Source organism: Canis lupus, chromosome 4 (genome assembly GCF_048164855.1).
Source record: "Canis lupus baileyi chromosome 4, mCanLup2.hap1, whole genome shotgun sequence".
NCBI lineage: Eukaryota > Metazoa > Chordata > Mammalia > Carnivora > Canidae > Canis > Canis lupus.
Window position 1 is genome coordinate 19,689,478 of NC_132841.1, and position 17,998 is coordinate 19,707,475.

The window sequence follows — 17,998 nt, forward strand, 5'->3', positions numbered from 1 at the left end:
GGGACCTCAATTTTTCTAATATTGTTTCACTTTATGGTATTACTGATCTCTTGAATCCTCCCCTCATGATCCAGTAGTTGTTTATCTTTCTTTTCCTCAGCTTCCTTATTTTCCATCATTTCATCTTCACTTCATCTATCACTGACTCTTCTGCCTCATTTATCTTAGCAGTTAGAGCCTCCATTTTTTACTGCATCTCAGAATTCAATTTTTCTTATTTTGACCTGATTATATTTTAGTTCCTTTATTTTTCCACTAAGGGATTCTCTAGTGTCTTCTATGTTTTTTTCAAGCCCAGCTAGTATCTTTATAATCATTATTTTGAATTCAAGTTCCAACATCTTACTTATATCCATATTTATTTGATCCCTGGCTGTGAGTTCTGCCTCTTGTTCTCTTTTTAGGGGTGAGTTCTTCCATCTTGTCATTATGTCCAAAAAAGATTAGATGAAAGACAGAGAAAATACAAATATAGCAACAATGACACCAGGAGAATATACACCACACAAACTAGAAGAGAAGAGAAACCAAAAAGAAAAAAAAACTAAGAATAAAATCAAACAAGAAGTAGAATAGAACAGAATAAACTGGATCCAGAGTGTGTTTTAGTCTGTTTGTTAGAAGAAATTAGATTCCAAAATGGACAAGAAAGAATATGAATATATATATATATTCATATATTCATATATATTGTTATATATATAACAAAATTGCAGTTGAATACAATGAAATGAAGTCAAAGATGAAATATATACATATATATAAACTGTAAGTTAAAAATGAAAATTAAAAAAGACTTTAAAAAATAATTGATAAGAAAATAGTTGAAAAAGATAAGAATATAAAACTGAAGGACTAATGAATAGTAGTTCTACCAGAAAAATATATACTAGTAATCAGAAGAGAGCAGAAACAAAACAGAAAAGAAAAGGGGGTAAAATGGGAATAAAATGAGAATAGATCAGACAAGAAGTTGAAGAGAACAGAACAGTAAACTAGATCCTGGGTGTATCTGGTCTGCATGTTAGAAGAAACTAGAATAGGTCTCCCAAAATAGGTCAGAAAGAAAAAAAAAAAAAATATATATATATATATATACACATATATATATACATATATATAAATAGAGCTGAATACAATGAAAGGAAGCCAAAAATGAAATATATATAAACCATAAGTGAAAAATTGAAAATAAATAAGTCTTTTAAAAAATTGATAAAATAAGAAAACAGCTAAGAAGGATAATAAAATATAAAACCGAAGGACTAAAGAATACTAAGAAAAAAACACAAATGCTATATACTTCTTTCCCCAAGAGCTGCAGTTTTATAGTTCGGTATAAGTAAACTTGGTATTTACTGAAGTTCCTGCCGGTCTTCTGGGGGAGGGGCCTGTTACACAGATTCTCAGGTGTCTTTGCCCAGAGGGAAATTGTACTGCTCTTGACAGGCTGGTATCAGGGGGTAGGGGGGCAGCTGCTGAAAATGGCTACACCTCAATCTCTAGCCCAGAAGGTTAAGTTCCTGTTCCTCACCTTTCAGTGAGCCCTCAGAGAAAAGTGGTCAATCACTCTTGTTTCCTTGGTTTCCATCTGCACTCTTGTCACCCAGCCTGAGACCCAAAAACTCCACCTGGATTCAAGTCTCCAAACTTTATGGACTCTTACAGCCAGCACCTATGAGGCTCCTCCTAGGGTAGGAAGGGGATGTCTCCCTCTTCTGCCTCTTGCTGAGGGAGGGTAGTTCTCACTGGGAATGTTAGTCCCCAACAGTGCAGTGGTTCTCAGTTTATGGCAACACCCAGCAGAAAGCCAGTGCCTGGTCTCTGTTTGCAACTGGCTTCCCTGCTGCAATACCTGGGAACTCTGTTGCACTCAGGCCCCTCTATTATTTTTGTGACCCCGGGGATCCTGAGACCACGCTGTCCCACCTGGGATTCCACCTTGCTTTGCCTCCTGAGTGCCTTTCAGGTAAACTTCTAAAAGTTCTAATTTCATGTTCTGCTGCTTATAAGTCTTTCTGGTACTGAGCTTACAGAGGCTCCCTCCCCCAAGGTTTATTTCCAATGTATTGCCTCAGATCAAGGTCTCCTCACCTCACCTCCTACCTTGCAAAAAGTGGTTGCTTTTTTATTTATAGGATTGTAATAATTCTTTCCTCAGATCTCCACCTGATTCTGTAGGTTTTCAGAATGATTTGATAACTATCTATCTAGTTGATTTCCAGGGACCAGATGAAAATAGAATCCCCTACTCTTCCACCATTTTGGAGGGTCTCCTGATTAGCAAGTCTTAAGTGACCAATTCTAATGTTCTATTGTTACGGGACAAATAAGGATTATGCAGTCACATAAATGTACTAGCTTTTACAAGCCATCATCAAAATGAAGGCCATTTCCCTATTCACACCTGGGAATTGCATAGGAACAAAATCTTAAATGACTTGTGAGAATTCTTTTTAAAATTTCACAAAAAAACTTGGTGATACATCTGAAAAAGCATAACAATTCTCATATCTTGGTCACTTATTTTTGCATTTAGTAACTAATCCTAGGGAAACAATTCAAAATGATGACAAAAATTTATATACAGATATGTTCAGCACAGCCTTATTTATAACATAAAAAGGTGGGATCCCTGGGTGGCACAGCGGTTTAATGCCTGCCTTTGGCCCAGGGCGCGATCCTGGCGTCCCGGGCTCCAGTCCCACATCGAGCTCCCGGCATGGAGCCTGCTCTTCCCTCTGCCTGTGACACACTCTGCCTCTCTCTCTCTCTCTATGTCTATCATAAATAAATAAATAAATCTTAAAAAAAAAAAAAAAACGTAAAAAGGAGAAACAACTTGAATGTCCAAAAATGGGAGGTTACTTTAGCAAACTATGATACAGCAATATGATAGATAATTAAATAGCAATTTTATTAAATTATGCTTACAAAGAATGGAAAAGTTGTCAAAATATCATTTTAAATAGAATCGTGAGATAAAAACATATATATAGTATTTTTCCACCTTTGTTCATATATAGTCAGTATATATAAGATATATATTATATATAACATATATATTCTTTAATTGTTTACATATATTCTCTGTATATATAAGATATATATTATATATAACATGTCTATTCTTTATATGTAGTTTACATATATTCTCTGTATACATATATATGTATACATATATATTATATATAATATATATATTCTTTAATATTATAAAGTTCTAAGAATAATAAAAATCACCCATAATTTTACTGTACTGTAAGTAACTACAGCAAAACATTAATGTTCATCTCTTGGTGCTAAAATTATGAGTGGTTTTTATTCTCTTTTTTGTTTGTGGTTTTGTTTTACTTTCCATTTTTTTCAGTGAACTTAATCAGAAAAATAATAAATATATTTTTTGTTTCTTTTTGACATGAGAGCATTCAGTAAGGGGCTGAGATAGGGATTTTTTTTTTTTTGAGATAGGGATTTTAATGAAGTTTTCATGTATCAATTTCATACCAGATATTAGTGCTGTTAAGACTGTCAAAGTACATGATTAAGCTTTCAAGTGAAGCATTTGTTTTGTCTTCCCAGTAGCAGATATCTACTATGTGTGTACTAAGTGAAAACATGTACAAAGGCTATTCTGAGTTACTCCCTTCCCCATGACCCACCCCACAAATAATATAAGCAGAACACTGTTAAAGTGTCAGAGGTAAAATCCGTGCAGTTTCTCACTCAAATAACCTTTGAGTGCTTCAAAGCCTTAGAAAAAGGGTAATCTAACAATCTCATTTACAAATACACCTAAAAGAAAAAAATACATATGAATAAACTTAATCAGCAAGGTGAAAGAACTCTACCTCAAAACTTATAAAACACTGATGAAGGAAATTGAAGAAGACCCAACAAACGGAAAGATATCCCACGCTCATAGAATACTACCAATACTACCCAAAACAACGTACAGGTTTAATGTAATCCCTATCAAAATACCAGCAACATGTTTCACATCTAAAATAAATAATCCCAAAATTGGTATAAAACCACAGAAGGCCCCAAATAGTCCAAGCAATCTTGAAAAAGAACAAAACTAGACACATCACAATACCAGATTTCAAGATAAAGTACAACAGTAATCCAAACAGTATGGTACCGACACAAAAACAGACACCTAAATCAATGGAACAGAGTAGAATTCAGAAATAAACCCGCACTTATTAATGGTCAATCTATGACAAAGGAGGCAAGAATATACAATGGGGAAAAGACAGTCTCTTTAACAAATGGTGCTGGGAAAACTGGACAGCTACATGCAAAATAATGATCTTTGACCACTTTCTTACACAACACAATAATAAACTCAAAATGGATTAAAGACCTAAATATGAGGTCTTAAGCCATAAAATTCCTAGAAGAAAATTCAGCCAGTAATTTCTTCTACGTTAGCTGTAGAAATATTTTTCTAGATATGTCTCCTAAGGCAATGGACTCAAAAGCAAAATTAAACTATTGGAACAGTGCCAAAATAAAAAACTTTTGCAAAGCAAAGAACACCATCAACAAAACAAAAAGGCAAACTACTGAATGGGAGAAGATATTTGCAAATTATATATCCAATAAAGGGTTACTATCTAAAATGTATAGAGATCTTATACAACTCAACACCAAAAAAAAAAAAAAAAAAAATCCAATTATAAAATGGGTAGAGGACATGAATAAACATTTTTCCAAAGAAGACAGACAGATGGCCAATAGACATATGAAAAGATGCTCAACATCACTCATTATCAAGGAAATGCAAATCAAAACCACGAGATAATACCTCACACCTCTCTGAATGGCTAAAATCAAAAACACAAAAGACAACAAGTGTTGGCAAGAATGCAGAGAAAAAGGAACCTTCATGCACTGTTAGTGGGAATGCAAACTGGTGCAGCCACTGTGGAAGACAGTATGAAGTTTCCTCAAAAAATTAAAAATAGGATTACCATATGATCCAGGAATTCCACTACTAGATATTTACCCAAAAAATACAAAAACAGTAATTCAAAAAATATATGCACCCCCATATTTATTGCAGCATCATCTTGCATTAGCCAAATTATGGAAACAGCCCAAATGTCCATCAATAGATATATGGATAAAGAAGATATATATGTGTATGAATACATGTGTATACATATATATATGATGGACTATTAGCCATTTAAAAAGAATGAAATCTTGCCATTTGCAACAACATGGATGGACTTAGAAGGTATAATGCTAAGTGAAATATGTCCAGTCAGAGAAAGACAAGTTACATATGATTTCACTTAAATGTGGAATTTAAGAAACAAAACAAATGAATGAACAAACAAAAAACCAGACATATAAATTCAGAGAATAAACTGGTGGTTGCCAGAGGGAACATGGTGGGGGATGGGGCGAAATAGATAAAGGGAATTAAGAGTACACTTATCTCGATGAGCACTGAGAAATGTGCAGAATTGTTGAATCATATTGTATACCTGAAACTAATGTAACATTGTATGTTAATTATACTTGAATAAAAGAAAATAAGTTAATTTTTCTTAGGAGGTATAATGTGTGGTAAACTTCCTAAAGGGAAGTTCCTTTACAAATTTTAGGTTAAGGACAAATATTTAAATCTATAGCATAATATAAGTTTTTTCAAGCTCTGCTTTAAGAACTCCAATAAATAATATCTGGACTTGCATAATAAGTCAGAAAATCATGATGTATATCATAAAAGGATTACTGACTTTATGAAAGACTTCACCACACAGTGTCTTAAAGAGCTGTTTTTCTCATACATTTTGGTATTTTAAAAATAATTTCCTATTTGACAAATGAGCCACCATGTGCCTTGGGACAAGTCATTGAAATTCTCTAGGCTCAATTTCCTCATCTATTATAAAGATGGTTTTAACCATGCTGCCTACCTCATTCAGTTTTCATGACTATAAAACAAGAGATTTCATATAAAGTTACTTTGAAAGTTGTATGTATATATTTTTATGCTGTTACTTTTTTTAAGATTTTATTTATTTATTTGAGAGAGCACAAGTGGAAGGGAGGGAGAGAGACAAGTAGACTCCACACTGAGCATGGACCCCCATAGGGCTCAGTCTCACAACCCCTAGAAATGATTACCTGAGCCAAAATCAAGAATTGGATGCTTAACCAACTGAGCTACCCAGTGACACCATGGCTATTGCTTTTAAAATAGAATCAGAGGGGAGAAGGGGTACTTTCCAAAATATTTTATTACTACTAAATATATACTTTTTATATTTGAACAGCATTTTAAAAAGCAATTTTAGATGACATATTCACTCTATAAAGATCAAATCTTCCCTTGATTTGCTATCTACTTTTCCCATTTTTCATTTCCATGGTCTTAATACCTGGATTATGAGCGGCTCCAGTAGCTTCTCTACAGTAAATGTTTGGACCTGCAGATCCTGAGGATCAATATTCAGTGTGATTGGTGTTTCAGCTGACATGCTGCCTGTGCACAAAAACAAAGAGACACTTATTAATAAAAAAAATACTTTCTAAAGGGAAGCGCTAATGAAAATTATAGAGTGCATGAAATTTGTATTCAGCACCTCTTCCTGATATCGACTGTAACCCTCAGAGGACCAGGGTGACAAGTCTACCAACAGAGAAATGAGATATTCCCTAGGTGTTTTCCAAGCTCGTGTGGTCTAGGCTTAGATCCTCTAACAAAGTAATCTATGCTAGTATGTTCATAACTAAAATAATAACCCAGGGTGGGTTTGCATCTGTTCAGGAGTCTTAAATAAAAAAAACAGCCAGGTTGGTGAGACATAACTTACAGCATGCAAGTCCTCTGACTTCTAAGAAATCATAGCACTGAGGCAGCCAGCGCTCATATTTTGCTTGTTCTTATTAATGATAACTCAGATGAGGAGCCAAGTAGGACTTTGGAAAACGTGATACATCTCTATTTGTTTGGGGAACTGCTTGAGTGTTTTGATTGAAGAAGAAAGCTAGGGGCAATTTACTTTCCTATACAGAAAATAGACTAATTTAAATTGTCATAGTTATTATAAAAAGAGAAAAGAGATTGCTATACAGGCAAGACAAAATAAGAAAAGAATGACTAGCCATCTTTAAGGTATTACCATTAATCTTAAAATCAGTGAGATATTTACATAAGAATACACAAATAATTCAAATGACCATTTGTGGCATTTATATCATAATTCAAATTAACAAATTGGCCATAAAAACTATCGCCCATCAAGCCCACAAATGTGTATTAACTTATTCACAGTCAAGCATTTACTAAAGGCCCACAGAGATAAGCAGTAAGAAACATGTATCTTAGTCTGTTAAAAAAATTTTAAGTCTATAGAAATATGTGTTATTATCAATGCAAAAACCTTCCTACTTAGATATTACCTATTTTTTTTTTAAGATTTTATTTATTTGTTCATGAGAGACAGAGAGAGAGAGAGAGGCAGAGACACAGGCAGAGGGAGAAGTAGGCTCCATGCAGGGAGCTCCATGTGAGACCCAGTCCCAGGACCCTGGACTCATCACCTGAGCCAAAGGCAGACACTCAACCACTGAGCCACCCAGGCACCCTGACATTACCCACTTTCTTCTATAGTTTCCTATACTTGCAGGTAAGAGAACATAAGATTCTTCCCCTAGAAAATATTCAGATATTCCTTATGGCACCCATGGAAACTAAAACAAAAATAATTAGGAAGTACTTCAGTAGTCCCCCCTTATCTACATGTTTTCCTTTCTGTGGCTTCAGTTACCCACAGTCAATCGTGATCCAGTCCAGAAACAGATGATTTTTCTTCTACCTTATCATCAGAAAGTAAAAAGAAGCTCATGCTACATCACAACGCCTGGGTTATTCACCTCACTTCATTTCATCTCAAGATAAAGATGGAGTCCAAGGAGATATTTTGAAGAAAAGAGAGAGATCATATCACATAATATCTATTACAGTATATTGTTATCATTGTTTTATTTTATTATCGGTTATTGTTATGAACCTGTTGCCATACCTACTTTATACATTAAACATTATCACAAGTACAAATGAGGGAAAAGGGAAAAAAAGAAGCAAAGAATAAGTACACATTTTCATGGTGTTTCTCTTCTCCAGAATCAATCTGTTCAAAACTCCTTTCAATCCCACTGATTCTAGGAGAGAGGATTTTTCTTTTTTCTATACCCTTGCCTCCAACCCCAAGGATACCAGAGTCTCAGGGTAGGGCCCATATTCCCTCCCAAACATTCCCCCTGAGAGTCTATTCCCATTGTCCTCCTAGACTTTTTCAACACCCATTGGCCTAGTTCCATAAAATCAGCATCTCTTGGCTCATCAACCTCTCCTACTCTAGTGGATCCTTCCAGAGATCCATAAATATGTTATTGTGTGTATTCCAAAAATAATCATGATCACCATGTGTATGTGGAAGTGGAAAGATCAGTGCTTCACCAAAGCCTTTCCACACTGTACACTTGACACGCATGCAGAGAGACATACACATGAAACCATCCTATAACTAAAAAACCATCCTCATTAACTCTTATTTTGGTGAACTCTAATTCTTAGATTAATAACAAATTTGTTTATTTGGGTTTTTTTGAGGGAGGTAGGCAGAGAGAGGGAGGGGCAGAAAGAATCCTAAGCAGCTTCCACACCCAGCACAGAGCCCAACACAGAGCTCAATCTCATGACCCTGATCATGATCTGTGCTGAAATCAAGAGCTGGACATTTAACCAGCTAAGTAACCCAGGCACTCTCATAATTTTTTTTTAAACAGAGGCAAATTATATACCAATTCTTAATTGTGCAGGGAGGGGGAATGTCAATGCCCTGAATCCCCGCATTGTTCAAGGGTCAACTGTACTATAAATGTCTAGAATTTTATATAAAACCCACCAGCACATTTGATTTCAGAGACAGAATATGCTTTCTGAAATGTAACACATTTCTACACACAACCCAAAAGGCCTGTTCAGGGCCTCTTTGCCCCCTTCCAGACTATCCTGTGTGTCCTGTTTTTAGTCTGTCCTTAATTCTACCACAAGCCACTCATACAAAGTGCTTACAATTCCTTTAATTTTTAAAGACATTTTTGCCTTGGAAAAAAAATATTCAAATTGTACTAAGTGAAAAAATATTGCTTGAATTCCTTTTCAAATGGAAGTATAAATTACTCTTATTCTGATATAAAAATATATGAAGTATTCTGAAATATGCTTCAAGTAAAAAATGTTCCTGTTGAAGAAATAACTTTAACTAAGGGTACTCATTTAAAATAAAGCATATCTGGGTACCTGGGTGACTCAGTGGTTGAGTGTCTGCCTTTGGCTCAGGGTGTGATCCTGAGATCCCAGGATGGAGTCCCGCATCAGGTTCCCTGCAGGGAGCCTGCTTCTCCCTCTGCCTATGTCTCTGCCTCTCTCTGTGTCTCTCATGAATAAATAAATAAAATCTTTAAAAAAAATAAAATGAAATGAAATGTAAGAAAATAAAATAAAGCATATCAGAGGGGAGGTGGGTGAGATGATGGGTAAAATAGGTAAAGAGGATTAAGAGTACACTTACTGTGATGAGCACTGAGCAATGTTTACAATTCTTGAATCACTATACTGTACACTTAAAACTAATATAACACGGTATGTTAACTATACTGGAACTAAAATTTAAAACTTAATTTTAAAAATCACGGGTTTTAATCTCCAGTTTTTACATGTAAGGAACCTGGGATCAAGAGAAGTTGGGTGAATTGTCTAAGGTGATACAGCTTATTAATCATTAAGAAGAGAAATCTGCTTATAAATGATCAATTGCTCCTATTCTGCTGCATATGAGTCAGTAAGAATAGTGCTTCCCATCACCCCCCTCCCAGGCCCCAGCACCTGGCAAAACCCCAACCCAGGCACAAATATCCTTTTATGCAAGTAAAACATAGATATGAAAGCATAACTATTATGCATTCTAACCACCCATGTATAAATATGGTTGACATTCTTTAAAAAAAATCATAATTTTAAAACACATATATATGAATAAGATACAAAGCCCTATGATTTACGCCTTTATTATCTTGTTTCTCTTCCCTTTTCACTGGTTTTATTTCCTTCCTAAAAGTAGAAACATAATCTCTTTTCTCAGCTACTGATCTTAAATATAGAAGTTATGTTTCAAGAAAGGTTCCATCACTATTGCCAAATGGTTTCTCTCAAACGCATTTCTAGGATTGAAATGTCTTGTTTTAGATTGGCTTGGTTATGGTTTTGGTTTTAGCTTTTTCCAATCATTTCACCTACCACTTTGATTCCCTCTAACAGAAGCAAATCTAAATTGACAAATAGGATATTCCCATGGTGACCCTTCTGCATAGCCCAGAGCCAATATATATAATAAAGTATGTCCTTCAGTCTCCATAACCATACAGTTCTATCAAATGAGTACTCACAAAGGAGTTCATTTGTTACCCCTCATGACAGGTACTATCCTACATATAAATCAAGTCAAGATTACTGACATTGCTTTTGTTCTTTCCTATCAGGGACAAAAAGTAGAGGACACTGTTGTGAACTAAAATAAGATCTAAGTGGACTTTCATAGCCTTTAGAAACATGTTCTTTCACAGAAATCCATTCACAATTGATTTTCAAAGCTACATTGAGCAACAGAATTTGGAGGAAAATAAAAAATTAAGAATAAAAATTATCCACATCATATATAATCCTGCTAGAAGAATGTTTTTCAACCCAGTGATAAAAGACAAACCTAATTCAGCCAAGATCTTCTAGATCTCTTATTATGTCTTTAATACACATTAAGTAAAGAAAGTTGTTGAGTTCATTTTTTTCATGGCAAAATGATAAAATAATAAAGCAACAAGTCCTTAAAGAAACTTGGCTATATGTAATTATTCTTCTTTGAATAAATGCTGTTTCTTATAAAAATCTTTTGGATCTCTCCTGTTCAGTAATCCTGATTGATTGGAGATCAGGGCAGTAATAGCCAGAAAGCTGCAGAATTTTGCAAATGAAGTTAAAGCAAGGTCAAAGTCTTACAAATTGTCACCAAATCCTTATAGCAATACCACAATGTGAATCCAAAATAAAAATCCTACTAGGTTGTTGGTATTGTAATCTAGGGTATTCGCATTTTTTAAAGATTTTATTTATTTGTTCATAATAGACATAGAGAGAGAGATAGAGAGAGAGAGAGAGAGAGAGAGAGAGAGAGAGGCAGGGACACAGGCAGAGGGAGAAGCAGGCTCCATGCTGGGAGCCCAATGCGGGACTCGATCCCGGGACTCCAGGATCGTGCCCTGGGCCAAAGGCAAGTGCTAAACCACTGAGCCACCCAGGAATCCCCAGGTACTTGCATTTTATAATCCATAAAATCTCAAGAGTTAGGGAGTACTTCCCAAACAATTCAAGGATGACTCCTACAACATCCTTCATCTCAACAATGTACTGGACTTAGATGAATAGAAATAATGAGATGCTCACTATACAATTAGATTCTGGGATTACTTTTTTTTTTTATTTGAGAGAGCACACGAATGAGAGAGAGAGGGGGGCACAGGGAGAAGAACAAGCAGACTTCCCACCAAGCAGTGGACCCCAAGACCCTGGAATCACGACCTGAGCCAAAGGCAGACATTTAACTGACTGAGACATCCAGGTGCCATAGGATTTACTTGTATAAAGTTCCTCCATATGTTGAATTGAAATCTGCCACTTTTGGACTTTTCTCCAATAGAGACTATTTTATAAAGTGGAAAAGGTTTGCAGACAAAAAGACTGGATTAAAATCCCAGTCAAGTTTTCAGATTCAAAGGGAGGGAAACAAATCACTTGACAGCAGTAATATATGTCTTCAGGGAGAGTTCTTAAGGTGGAGCAAATGCAACCATGTGGATCTTTCCCTTCTCCCCACACTATCTTATCCACAATACCTGAATTTCCTTTATTCTACTTTATTTCCCTGCATGAAACTGAACTCATATCAATTTTAAATTCATTTAATTTAACAAGCGTTTCATTGTTAAATGCAGCTAACTCTGAGGTCATGGAGTACACATAATTCAATCATACATTAATACAAACTAGCTCATTACTCTCCATCTGATACCCATATATGTCACTATTATAGTACAAACCACATTGTATCAGTCATATCATGGCAGTAGAATGCTAGATCAGAGAGATGCACACAGAGGTCAATGGAAAGCTTCACCATTTCCAAAATTTGCCTTGGGGTAGCCATTCCCTCTCAAACACTAAGGAGCAGCCTGGGTGGCTCAGTGGTTTAGTGCTGCCTTTGGGCCAGGGTGTGATCCTGGAGACTGGGGATCAAGTCCCATATCAGGCTCTCTGTGTGGAGCCTGTTTCTCCTTCTGCCTGTGTCTCTGCCTCTCTCTCTCTATCCCTCTCTGTGCTTCTTGTGAATATATAAAATCTTAAAAAAAAAAAATTAAAGAGAAAATTTTTCCACCTACTCCTCCTAACTGTAACACATGATCCCCCTCTCTCCAAATCCTGAAGTTCAGGCTCCTCTCAGGAAAGCTGTAACCCTTCTACATAAGTTGACATGTTCTTATGAGATGGCTTGGAAATCTAATCATCTACAATATGGTTTCGACAGAAAAGTCCCTAATACCAAATATCTAGTTTTTTAAAAAAATTAACTTTGTAACAGTTTGAAAGGTGACAGGTTATTCTGAGACTATTAAATTCCATGTCAGAGTCATCATACTTACCTAATTAATCTCTTTGTACCCACTTTTCAACTAAGTTCGATTCTTTTTTACAAGGATTACTATAAACCCAAATCTCCCCATCATATATTTGGACAATTAATATTTATTTGCCCTTAAGTGCAGAATTTTTTTTCCTCCTGACATTTCATCCTGTAGAATATGGACTTTTGTTCCCACCAATCAAAAGTTGATATTAGAAAATCCAACATGTTAACACCTCCTCCCAGTTTTCTATTTACCCATTAATCGTTCAGTATGAATTTTATAGTCTCCAGTTAAACCACTGGACAAGTGAAAGCCAGGTATGAAAACTTATTTTGATACCACTAGAAACATCTTTTCAGATACATGATGATCAAGTAATAAACACTGTAGATATGATTTTTTAATCAGTTAATTATTTTTGTGAAATAACCCATTTTTCATCTTCTAAAAAAACACATAAGGATTTTTTTAATGTTTTACTGAAATAAAGACACCCTTTCCTTCCTATTTAAGAATTCAATTTTTAAAAAATCTAGTTTGACATAACTCACTCCTAGAGAAGCCATGCAATTTAAATTTGTTTTTTTTTTTTTATTTATGATAGTCACACAGAGAGAGAGAGAGGGGCAGAGGGAGAAGCAGGCTCCATGCACCAGGAGCCCGACGTGGGATTCGATCCTGGGTGTCCAGGATCGCGCCCTGGGCCAAAGGCAGACGCTAAACCGCCGCGCCACCCAGGGATCCCCATGCAATTTATTTACATTTTAATCCTTCAGTTTTCCTACAGTTTGGTGCCTAGATGTCCAGTCTAATTTTAGAGACCACCTTTTCACCTCTTTTGAAAAATAAGGATATTTATTCTTCTCTTGCTTTCTAATAGGTCTGTTATTTCTGAATGACCCCCAGTTCTGTGATCACATTTGCAGATCATCTTAGAATTAAGGGATACCTTTTTCAAAAGATACATAACTCAACTAATTTAAACAGACTAACTCCTTTATTTTCATCATCTAGAGTTTCAATTCTTTTTTAATTAATTAAAAATTTTATTAAGTAATACAAAGTTCAACAACATATATGGTTGGTTAAAAACAAGTTTCTCTCCTATCCTTGTCCTCTGGCCATCTAATTTCTCTCCCACAGGCAACTACTATGATCATTTTCACATAGAGTTTCAAAGATATCAGACAAGACCAGCATTTAAGTATTTATATTTAATACAAATTCTAACATACCTGCCTCTTCCACTTAATTCAATTCCCTGTTTCAGTGCTGTTCCACCTTGCCAATGTGACATTGTAGTATCATAACTTATACGTATGATCTGTCAGTTGTTAATCTCATATCATCTGACTCACGCAGAGGACATAGCCCTTCCTTATTTTTTTTATTTCTCTTTCTCTCAGTCTATAACTTTGGAAGTTCCTTTTTCTTTCAGTCAGCATTCCTTCCAACTCTAACAAATGAGAATTGCTTTAGCCTTCCCAAAATTATTTTTCCTAGTTTCAGCTATTCTCTTTTATTTGTCTTAAGTAATATGTCCCTTTTCCCATCTTAATCCATATTCTTTTCAAATTTGTGCTTGTCACACAAAAACACTATGATGTGGGGCCATTGATGTTATTGTTAAATGATTATTTATGAAGCACTTAAATATGTCAATCACCACCCTAGATTCTGGTAAAAGAAAAAGCTGGGGCACCTGGGGTGGCTCAGTGGTTGAACACCTACCTTTGGCTCAGGTCATGATCTCTGGGTCCAGGGATCAAGTCCTGCATTAGGCTCCCCACACGAAGCCTGCTTTTCCCTCTGCCTATGTCTCTGTCTCTCCATGTCTCTCACAAATAAATAAATTTTTTTTAAAAGAAAAAGTAAAAATAAATAAATAAATAAATAAATAAATAATAAGAAAAAAGAAAAAGTAGTAAATCTGAGGCTCAGCTGACTATCTTCTTTCTTCATTTTTGATTCATCAAATTTCCCTTTGGTCATATACAGTCCCTTAAAATCATATTTACCTTTAATCTGAAAAATCTGAAATTTGCTTGACATCAATGACACATGTGTAACTGTGTCTAACAATGTTTTATTTACAATTGTCACCTCTATAATAATACAGTCACTTTCTCCCAAACCAGTACTGTCTACAGACCTGGACAAGAGCTGCCCTACCCAGATCCTCATGTTTTGGAAGAGTCCATGGGACCAAGGTAATGTGTCCTCCCAGAACCCAGACATACCCTTCCTGATATGCTCAAGGCATCTGGTACCCCCACCTCTCTGCTCAAGCAGCCCAAACCTACTTTCAGGACCTATGCCAGCCTGTTCCTAGAATCCATTCTACAAAAATAAACAACTCAACATGCCCATCCTTACACTTGAGAGGTAGCCCAGAAGCAGCTTCCCCCCAAAAATTATGAGTTTAATGGAGTTTGTATGTGCAGGCTGGACTGTCCACTTGCATGATTTTTCTATGCCCTAATCATTGTCACACTAACACACCCACAAGCTTTTATGGTTTTATCTGCAAATAGGTTTCTTTTCCTCAAGTTCAAAGTGTTTTAATCAAAAAAAATAAAATAAAATAAAGTGTTTTAATCATGTTAATATATACCCTGCAGGGATCCCTGGGTGGCGCAGCGGTTTGGCGCCTGTCTTTGGCCCAGGGCGCGATCCTGGAGACCTGGGATCGAATCCCACGTCGGGCTCCCGGTGCATGGAGCCTGCTTCTCCCTCTGCCTGTGTCTCTGCCTCTCTCTCTCTCTCTCTCTGTGACTATCATAAATAAATTAAAATATATATATATATATATATATATATATATATACCCTGCATTGTAATTATGCAGAGAAAATCACATGGGAAAAGGTCAATAATTAATAAATAATAATAAATATAGATACCTAAAAAGACACAAAAAAAATATAATATCATAGCAATAAATCCTGAATTGAATGTTTCTTTTATGCTTGAGGCCTCTTAAATGCAAAGCAGAGCCAGAAGTGGAAGGAGAGGGGGCAGACCAAAAATCAGGGCAAGAACGAGTTTCCCATTCACCACCTCATTCTCATAAGAAACTTCAAGGAATCTAAGAATTCTAAATCCAAACCTCCATTTATACCTGTGGGCCTCCATTTATACCTTCACTCAGCTCACTACCAATGTTAAAAACAAGCCTGCCCAAACTTTCTACCTTTCCATGTCACCAAGTTCTTACTAATCAGATTTACTTCTTTCCTTGTTTCCTCAATCTTCTAAGACACAATCGACCCTGAGGTAGGGTAAAAAATCATCAGTTGTTCCACTTCTTAAGATGCCTAAGTGGCTCAGTAGTTGGCATCTGCCTTCCGCTCAAGGAGTGATCCCAGAGTTCCAGGATCGAGTCCCACATCAGGTTCCCCACAGGGAGCCTGCTTCTCCCTCTGCCTATGTCTCCGCCTCTCTCTGCGTTTCTCATTAATAAATAAATAAAATCTTTAAAAAAAAAAAAGACTTCTTGAAATTTTCAAAAGTATCAAAGTGTTTCAAAATTTCAAAATGTATCATCTTACTATGTTACTGCAACCATTTTTTTTAATTTGTAGCAGGAAAATTCTTCACATGATAAGCTTCTGCAACAATACCACTTCTCTTTTCCTATCTCTTTTCCCTTCATCCAAATATATACAAAATCCTATACAAAAGTGTATATTCACTATATGTTTATTTTTCTACTTTCATTAAAATTATTTGTGAACATTCAATATTATATTCAGAAGAAAATAAATAAAATCTCAAATATTCAAAAAATACAACAGAAATATTCAATTCAGGATTTATTGCTATCTATGATACTGTATTTGTGTCTTTTTAGGTAGCTATATTTATTATTATTTATTAATTAGTGACCTTTTCCCGTGTGATTTTCCTCTGTATAATTACAATACACAGTAATTTTTAACATTATTTTTCTATGTGCTAGTTATTGTCATAACAGTAACACACTCACACACTTTTATGGTTTTATCTGCAAATAGGTTTCTTTTCCTCAAGTTTAAGATGTTTTAATCACGTCAACAAGCCTCCCACCGAAGTATCTTTGGACTTCATGAGATCTCATTTAGTGTAACTCTATTTAGTGAAATACAAAGGAGATATTTTTTATAAGGTGTCAAATGCAACCATCATCACAAATATTAATCTTATCTAATACTCTACACTTCTAAAATATCAGAAAAAAAATGGTGAGCAACTAGTCAAAGGTTTCTTAATCTTGAAATAATGTCATAAAAGAGAGTATTTATTTTGTCATTAAAAATTTATCTTGAGGGGTACCTGGTTGGCTCAGATCCCAGGGTCCTGAGATAGAGCCCATGAGAGCCTGTTTCTTCATCTCCCTCTGCTCCTCCCCCAGCTCATGCTCTTTCTCTCTCTCTCTCTCTCTGTCTCTCTCTCAAATAAATAAATAAAATATTTTTTTAAAAATCTATCAGGGTGCCTGGATGGCTCAGTTGGTTAAGCATCCAACTCTTGATTTCAGCTCAGGTCATGATCTCAGGATTGTGCAGTCAAGCCCTGCATCAGGCTCCTCACTCAGCATGGAGTCTACTTGTCTCTCTCTCCCTCTGCCCCTCCCTTACTCCCTTGTGCATTCTCTCTCTATATATATAAGCAAATTTTTTTTAAAAATTTATCTTGAGTGCATAGCAAAACTCTGTAAGCCTCATTTTCCCTTATCAGCCCTCCTCCCTTTCAGAAAGTTTAGCATATGTAGTGAGGAATAAGGTGAAGGATTGGAACCAAATGTTAAGTGACATTATATGTATTTTTATGACAAAAATATATATATATACACACAAATACACAAGTTTAAATAAAGAAATGGAAATGGGACACAAGGGATTTGCTGCACAATAATATCACAGTTGATTTTATACAACTATCTTGGCTAGAGTAAAATAAAATGGAAAGAGGACAACTATAATAAAAAATCTCCACTACAATTTCTATATACACCTGTTTTGGGTTTTTTTTAAGATTTTATTTATTTATTCATGAGAGACACAGAGAGAGAGTCAGAGACACACGCAGAGGGAGAAGCAGGCTCTTCATAGGGAGCCCGAGGTGGGACGTGATCCCAGACCCAGGATCAAAACCTGAGCTGAAGGCAGATGCTCAACCGCTGAGCCACCAGGCATCCCTACAGACCTGTTTTCCAAGACCACCTCCCTCGCCACCCCATCCCACCTCCATA

The 17,998-nt window shown here is 35.7% G+C and overlaps 1 protein-coding gene across 8 annotated transcripts in view; it reads right to left on the reverse strand.

Annotated features, from left to right (window-relative positions):
• CTNNA3 (catenin alpha 3) overlaps positions 1 to 17,998 on the reverse strand; it is a 1,664,912-nt gene that overhangs the window by 1,611,286 nt on the left and 35,628 nt on the right. For all 8 annotated transcript variants that reach the window (XM_072823257.1, XM_072823258.1, XM_072823259.1 and 5 more), the window contains exon 2: positions 6,402 to 6,505. In XM_072823257.1, coding sequence (XP_072679358.1) covers positions 6,402 to 6,500 — 99 coding nt within the window. In that variant the 5' untranslated portion in view covers positions 6,501 to 6,505. The remainder of the gene's footprint in view (positions 1 to 6,401; positions 6,506 to 17,998) is intronic.